The sequence below is a fragment of the Metarhizium robertsii genome (genome assembly GCF_000187425.2).
Source record: "Metarhizium robertsii ARSEF 23 chromosome Unknown MAA_Scf_45, whole genome shotgun sequence".
In the NCBI taxonomy this organism is placed as follows: domain Eukaryota; kingdom Fungi; phylum Ascomycota; class Sordariomycetes; order Hypocreales; family Clavicipitaceae; genus Metarhizium; species Metarhizium robertsii.
Genome location: NW_011942188.1, coordinates 3,546 through 11,928, shown reverse-complemented (window position 1 = coordinate 11,928; position 8,383 = coordinate 3,546). Strand labels below are relative to the sequence as shown.

Below are 8,383 nucleotides of genomic sequence, written 5' to 3'. Positions count from 1 at the left end.
ATTATCTAATAAGTCTAGCGCCGGAAAATAAAAGGGTTAGTAAGTAAAGGACAACTTTATATTATATAATTTTTCATTTTATATTTATTTTATTAATTAACTAATAAAAACAAATACTAGTAAGACAAGGTGTTATAATTCTATAAGAGTCTAGCTTCCTCTTCTTTAGTTTAAACTATAAATAGCAAACCTCCACGAACACTATATTATTGTCGAAATTTAATATAAATTTAACTAACAACTAAAGTTGTAACGGGACAAGAGCACGAATAAAGTCGAGTACAACTTGGATAAAGCGATTATTCGCAAGAAGAGTAAGAGCTCTGAGTCGACGTATTTGAGTTTTAAAAGTAGGGCTGTTCCCTTAAAGTACAGGAAGCTAATTAATAGGACAAAAGCCCGGAGATGTGGTAGATACGGCAAGCCCGGCTATAATGCGCGCACTTGCCAGACTACTGTAGAAATGTCTGATAAAGATAATAGCTATAATCTTGTAAAGATGAACTCTATTTTTTTGTTGTGGCTTTTTCTTGTTTAAGCTTTGCACAAAAGTAGTTCAGGGTGTTCTACTCCGTACTCGTTATGTGCCTACGATAGTGGATATTTATTAATAAAATTGAGAGCTAGAATACGCCACAAGTCAAAAGTTTTCCGGAAATTTTACTTTAACTGGTAGAAACTCAAAAGCACCCAGAGATAGGGAATGCACCGCTAAATTTGCCTTTACTACGTCATTTACTCAAGACACCTAGAGGGTGCGATTTTCTAGTTTTTTGGACGATGATTGTTGGCTCCTGACGTTGCACTGATTGCACCGGCTCTCTCGGGGTGGGCCTGGCATGATTTTCGTCTTCAACTAGTCCGCACCATATACTTAGCGTTATTGACAAGTATAAGAAATGACGACCCCATCCTTATAAGCTAGCATGGACAGCAGACTCAACTAGATTACCATATTATTGTCACGTTAATATTAAACCCTAGCGTTATATTAGGGCTTACGGCGAAACCCTGATATTATCCCTATCTAGAGTTGAGCATTTTATATCAGGCACTTCCTCAGAAACATGAAGATTTCAACTGCTATTATAACTGGATTAGCCCAGTTAGGTATGGCGAACCCTTTATGGGATAGAGAAATCGGGCGACTAGACTGTCTTCCAAGAGGAGCCCTTTGCGAAAGTATTGGGGGTTCTATTGGTATTTGCTGTTATGGAAATTGTGTCCCTGATCGTCGGGTTACTGACACTGGTTATTGTGTAAGTTCCTATCTATGAATAGCGACGACCTTTGTTAGCGGAAAGCTAATATATAATGCTAGTCGTAGGAATAACACCTTACAGGATACTTTAAAGGATTCAAGATAGCTGAGGCCGTTGTATAGAGTTCTTTAAAGGAATTTTAAGCTCAAACCGTCCGATTATACTGGGCGTTATACTTGAAAAGCTGAGGACTAGGGTGATATCTTGCGCTGGTCGTACGGCCGAAGCCGTGAAGCCGTGAAGCCGTGAACCATGGAATAGTTCATCGTGATAGACTCTATAGTCTGTGTACGTCTCTGTAACTGCTTATTTAAGAATACTTGGCATTGGTTTCGTAATTTACAACCAACGGATTGCCTCGTGTAATACTCCTTCTTTTATCTAGCTCATGCGGAATCCATGCAAACAAGGAGTTCTACCGTGCTGGCTGTGAATTCTTTCTCGTATCTAGTGCCAGTGCTATATAGACACAGTATAAAACTAAAACTGAGGTGAGTTTCAGTTTCATATGAAATAATGGAGCCAACATCCAATCCAAGGATAAAAAGCAACGCCGAACACCATTATCATTTGCTGACTTTGCAGGCCATGAGAAATGCAACTGCTGCTCAATGAAGGCGCTGCGATGGTCATCTGACGTATGGCGACTGTTTGGTTGAGGGAAAAGTAAACGGTGGCCGGACGCCGCTGTGTTGGGCGAACTGGGGAGGCCACATGGCTGTCGCCCAACTGCTTGCCGGGCTTGCGTCTTCAGCTTCTGTCCTGAATACCAAGCAGATTCCTAGACGCTTGCGTGTTGAGAAGGAAGATGCCAGAAGATGCCTCTGCAATCTTGGCCTCTTCTACGTCACACAACAGACATGATTTCCATTTTGCACGGCATAGTTCCCATAGCAGTGGTCGCAACATGGTCAGTCTCCGCAAAAACGGTAGATCAGCGAGCTTCTCTGTATTCGAGTTCGCCGCCGTCGAGGCAAATTCATCATGGACAAGACTGTGGTCAGTCAAAGACACTCCGATTTCAAGAAATTAAACCGATAATGCTGACTGTTATTGATAAGGAATATGTTACTGGTATAACAACAGACGAATACCTAGCCTTAAGCTATATATAGAGGAAAGCAAAGTCGTTGTGCTTACAGAAGGCCAGTTCAAGCAATTCAACGGCCTAGAGGACTCTCCAAGATTTTCCCAAACCTTCGCCGGACCATTAAGGACGCCATTACTTTTAGGAAGCAATTTAACCAGAGGTATAGTTGGATCGACTGTCTCTGTGTCGTGCAAGATGAAGAATAATTCAAGTCCAGAATCATCCACGAGATGGACCTGGTATATGGGAATGCATTCGTGACTCTTATTGCTGCGTCAGTGTCGGACTCTGACAGTGGGCTCCCTGGAATTGGAATAACCCCTAGGAAGTCTAAACAACGGCTTGCTGATGTAGGTCAGGACTTGAGACTTATTTATGCTCCCACACATACCAACCTTTTAAAGGATATCTGCGCGAGCCGGGCTTGGACGTACCTGACACTACCTCATAACAACGAAACCCTCTGACTTGCACATAGCTATAATGAATACTTCTTCTCAAAATGCAGAGCATCTTCTATCACGGCAAAGTTATTTTTCATTGCCGAGGGCAGACATGGAGAGAATATTTGGCTTTTGAAGATTTCGAAAACTCGCCGCAGCAGTACGCCTTATATCCCAGACCTGCCCCCTTCTCAATCGCGTGGGAATCGTTGAGAGGACGAGCTGCCCATGGTGAAAATATCTATTGGGAAGCCGCACGCACGTATTCTCGACGAGCATTGACTTGGACATGGATTTCCGACTTGGTCTTGGCTCGGTTGGTCAAAGGGAAGTCTTGCTATCCAAAAAGAGTTGTATGACCACCAAACCCAATGTCTATCCAGGTAGGTGGTTTATTGGAGGCTTCAAAGAAGCGGTACGGGGATCCGGTTATTCAGAATCTCGCCCGTGGTGAAGAGCGATGCGAGCATACTGAACCCAGAGCAAGAGTCCAAGACTGCAGTCACGTTACTTGCAACATTGGCTGAGCTATGGCAATATCCGGAAAAGGCGGAAACAAAAGGTCTGCCATCTTTCACAACAGACTCGAGGTAGCAAACATGTTATATCGCCTGGCCAGACTAGCAAAGTCCAAACCCAACGCACAGCTTACCTATCACGGAAACCCAGGTTTGGAGGCTCAGGGGATTCACTTCCGGACACTTGCTGTCATGGCGGCCCATGACCAAATATCCCCGATATGCAGCTGATAAGTATGCAGATTTTGACTCCCCCCCTCTCCCTTTGGCCTTGACAGTTGATCTCGACATACGTAAAGACGGGGGAGAGTGTGCGGCCGATACCGAACGCACGAGTCCGATTGGTTGCAGGTCCGAGAACACATGTGCAGTTTCCCGATTGGGTTTCAATATCTCCCGAACTTGGGATGAACCCGTGCAAACACTGGCATGTGGAAGATCTGACTCTCGCTCAAAAAAACAATTACAGGATGGTGCCGGGGCTACATGAAGCTCCAAATGTCTGGTCTCCAATGTGAGCGACCGGCGTTAAACGGGTGCTAGCGGCTTCGGGATACGCGGAACAAATATTGACTTGCAGACAAGTTACACCGCAGGGCATCCAATCAGGAAACAGACCTCTGCTACCTCGTGTACCATGTCATGTGCCGGAATTCCGGCACTTTGGGACCATCTTTCTCAGTGGTATGCTGAACCGGTCTCCGGATGCATTAGCTTCCTGGGCTTTTGTATAGACCGCGCTCCGCGGTTTCACGGCACCCAGAATTTGCGCCGCCGCTACAGCTGTGGCGTTGATGAGTCAATGCTACCAAGAACTTTCATAGAGGACAAGGGCATCGTTGGTCAAGACTTTATGGGCACATCTTATAGTATTCCCGTTAGAATTACTCTGCAAGGAGCTGTTCCCTTGTGATTTGTTCCCAAATAATATCTGTATTACCATTGTCAAAGACCAGCAGGTCGTGTGCAAAAAAAAAAGAACGTGGCGGATAGTAGTGTAGAATTTGGGAATACATCAAGTCACTTCATACAAGGCAGTGCCTTCCTGTATTATTTAGGAGCAGAGAGCGATAGCTGATCCATAGCTTATCGCCAACCAGTGGAGGGACGCTTATGAATTAACCGTCGCAACTATCCTTGTACTATCATTACCGCGCTCAAGTCCGGAGCAAGGTTTCCTGATCCACCACAAGGACAAGATAATACCAGACGAACTCGATTTTATGCATCTTGGACCTACAGTAGTACGCCACCCCTGTTGCGCCACCTCCATGGAATACCACCCAAGTACCCTCCACTTCCCCAGGTTTTCTATCTTGCGACGGTTGCAGGTCCAAATCACAGGCTAATTCATGAGAGCAAAGCGCCATCAGATCCATGCCCCATGATCCGGAGATGGTGTGAAATTGTGAATACAACAAGACAGATGCTTTGCTGAATCGACAAGGTTGTTTCCGCAGGGTGTGGCATCGAGAATAAGCGCCGTGGCATGCTGTAATCGAATATAGCCAATTTCATTTCTCAGTGATAGGCGCCCGCTATCTTCACAGGCCATGGATTATCAGGGGACCGCGCTTTCAAACCAAGACACGGTTGATACAGAGAGCCTGATGATATGGCTGTCGGAATGGTTCACTCCTCAGTCTCCACGAGGGTCCAACAAGTGAAATTCTATATATACCGCTATAGACTGCTATAGACTCCGTATTTAATTAAATTATTACATAAGCTACTTCTCCTTATTCATTAAAGAGAAGACACTTGGATCTCAAGAAAATTTTACAAATATCTTCACATTGTTCCATTACCTACCAACATGGCATTGTTACAATTGAAAGATATGTGGCAGTCCGACACAATCAAGCACATGAGGCTATTGACTTGGTATCAATGGCTTCTATTCGCAACAATCGTACGTCCGATACAAGTTGTCAAGTACAAGATTATACATACTAACGATACCCCTTCACAGGCATGGATTGGCCAATCAATATATCGCCTCAAATTCCACCCATTACGCCGGTTCCCCGGTCCCAGAATCGCAGCCTGCTCTTCGTTGTATTTTCTATACTGGATATACCACGGTACATTTCCTCAACACTGCGAACGACTCTTCGACCACTATAAATCCGATGTGCTCCGCGTAGCACCCAACCAACTCGTCTTTCGAACACCCCAATCTCTCAAAGACATCATAGGACGCCATGATGTGTACCGAGGCGATTTCGCCCTTCGAGTCATTGGCTTCACGTCACAGAATGTCAGCAACATCAGAGATCCCGCTGCCCACAAGAGGAAACGAAAGCTCATGAACCCCGGCTTCTCCAACGTGACGCTCGCCAAGCAAGAACCTGCGCTTGTCGTACCACTGGTGAACAAGCTGGTGGACGCGGTTGCAGCCAAGGCAGGGACCAAGATCAACATGTCGAATTACTTTGATTGCGTGACTTCAGACATCATTGGGCTCTTGTCGTTTGGCGCCGACTTTGGAATGATGCAAGATCCAGTGTCGCACCCGTTTCTTCACGTCCTGCCCAATGCACTCCGCATGTCTGTCATTGCGCAGTGCATCCCCGAGATATTCCGGCTGCTGTCGTTTTTATTTCGACACGGGCCCCCATTCATTGTACCAAAGACATTTACAGGGGTGGCCGATTTTGCCGCTCGGCACATGCGCCAGCGCGCTCAACGCGACCGTGATGGAGTCGCCACGGATCGAAACGACATCATGAGTATCATTGTCGACGGGACGGCCAATGTCAAGGATGACAATCTGAGAATGGACAATAACGAAATGCTCGGAGAAGCCACTACCCTCGTTACGGGCGGCGGAGATACAGTGGCAACCGCCTTGACAGTCACCATGTGGAATCTGGGGCGAAACACGAAAGTGTTGGCAGAGCTACAAGATCAAGTCCGATCGACGTTTGCTTCCTGCGAGGACATTACTTCGAGGGACGTTGCGAGCAAAATCCCCATGATCGACGCGGTGTTGAATGAATCCATGAGAACCAACCCGGTTCTGCCTGGCCCCATGTGGCGTCGGACTGATGCTCCGATTGTCGTCGCTGGCCATGTAGTTCCTGGAGGCACAGAAGTTGGCGTCATGCGACTGTCTGTCTTTCAGCACAAAGATGCCTTCCATAAACCCAAGGAATGGATTCCCGAGAGGTGGTTGAGGAACTTGGGTGACCATCTGGATGCATTCCAACCCTTTGGAGTTGGCCCTCGGACGTGCATCGGCCGATATATCGCCATGGTGGAGATGAGATTAATCCTCACAAAGCTGTTGTGGAAGTTTGATTGGGAACTGCTTACGAAAGATTACGACAACCCGGAATATGTCGTGCTGTATAGATCGCCGCTCTGGATGAAACCGTCTTTGCGGAAGGACTCAATGGCAGAGCGCCCCGCGCAGATTCATGAACCGTCCTAGATGATGAGGCGATGAGGCTTACCTTGATTGTGGGACAGAGCTCGCCGAATGTGCTAGTTTGATCTGATTATACTTGATGTCGTTCAGCGCTGTCTAATCACCAGGCTGGCATGAGCTACACTCTGTGACAGAATATTGCATAAACTTAGTACTGTGCTATGTATTTAGTACTAGTCCTTAACGATCACTTTAAACAGAAAATGCACTGATATTATTATCTTAAGTCTCGCATCTGAGGGAAGCTCACATCGCGATGCAATCTTGACTGCCAAATATGCCATTGGCGTAGGGCTTAACAGTTCAAACACTGAAATTTCGCTCCTCATCTCCTTGAGAGTCCTGTTGCTAATCTCGACGGCCGCCAAGGAGTAACTACATCCAGTCAGTACGGGGTTGGCAACTCATCATAGCAAACCAATACTTGCCGCCAAACTCAGACAGAGGTCGTTGAACATCCACCTCGTCAGAATAAACGCCGATAGAAATGGCAATTTGTTTCCTCAAGCTCAACTCCACAGCGGCAGCCGCCTCCGCAAGAGACGTTGCCTTTTTGAGCGTGTCGCCAATACTTTCTTCTTTAGTGCTCTCATCGCCTCGGTCAACCTCGCCAAGCACGCGTAGGTCAAGCTTTCCATCGCGTTCAAATCCCGAGCTGCCAGAATTGTACACTAACTTGTTTCCAAGGCCGAGGACGAGCTGGGCAGGGGCGTTTTGGGCATTGGCGGCCGTTCCATGTATTACCGCTATCAGAGCAAATCGAAGCTCTTCAAGGATGGTCTGCAGGACGTTCCAGCCGTGCTGATACCTATGGAGGCAGTTTTCTAAATCACCAAACTTTCCGGCCGAGGTGAAGTGCGATGAGTTAGATACCAACCCACGTCGGTGCCAGTGGCGCGAATACCGAGATGATGGCGTGCGTGTTGAGCCAGTGCTACTGGCCAATCCATTTCCACCGTGTACTGCGGAGTAGAGTAATTTCAAATCTACTTCCCGGATTTTGCCATGCGGTGGTGTCTATAAACAAGGTGACTTTAGTTGATCGAGGGGCTAACGTCTCAATCATACATATGCAACTATGTGACAAGACATGTTGGGATTATTGTGGAACACACAAAACCACCCGCCGACAACACGGCCATGCTGTCTCACAACGATGACTCTACACCGAATTTGACAAACCGCAGGTGGGCATCAACGAGGCTCTCTATTGAAAGAGCCTGGGAAGAGATTGGTAGCTGTACACGACCCGAACGAATTGCCATGCCTACGACTGCAGTACTGCCTAGCGGATTCGACAGGGGACGGCAACCTAGCCTTTGCTTTATGGGTCAAGCTTAATCCTCTATCAATATGCTATAAGAGAACTCCAAAGTCGATGATAGATAGCTGGAGACGAACTATAACACCGCGAGACTAAGGACCAGGGATTGAGAAGGGATCCAGAAGTGAATAATGGCTTAGGGGCTTCAGACCTCCTAAATGGAGATGGCGCGTGTTCTCCAATAAGGGAGCCTAAACATGTGAGATATCTAGCCTGGTGTTTAAGAGCAACTGCAGACCACCGCAGGGCCCTCTCTCGCCGAGGTCTGCAGTTTGCTAAAAGCGCGACCCTTCTATATATAACCCTTCTTTTG

The 8,383-nt window shown here is 46.8% G+C and overlaps 2 protein-coding genes across 2 annotated transcripts; one reads left to right on the top strand and one right to left on the bottom strand.

The window, feature by feature from the left end:
* Positions 1-5,153: 5,153 nt before the first annotated feature.
* Positions 5,154-6,749, top strand: MAA_10476 (Cytochrome P450 CYP5316A1; the record flags this gene model as incomplete). The annotated part of the gene is made up of 2 exons (XM_007828474.2): positions 5,154-5,225; positions 5,286-6,749. 2 exons carry the CDS (start codon positions 5,154-5,156, stop codon positions 6,747-6,749), a joined length of 1,536 nt encoding a protein of 511 aa, XP_007826665.2.
* Positions 6,750-7,121: 372 nt separating this feature from the next.
* Positions 7,122-7,696, bottom strand: MAA_10475 (Beta-ketoacyl synthase; the record flags this gene model as incomplete). The annotated part of the gene is made up of 2 exons (XM_007828473.2): positions 7,122-7,554; positions 7,620-7,696. 2 exons carry the CDS (start codon positions 7,694-7,696, stop codon positions 7,122-7,124), a joined length of 510 nt encoding a protein of 169 aa, XP_007826664.2.
* Positions 7,697-8,383: the final 687 nt, after the last annotated feature.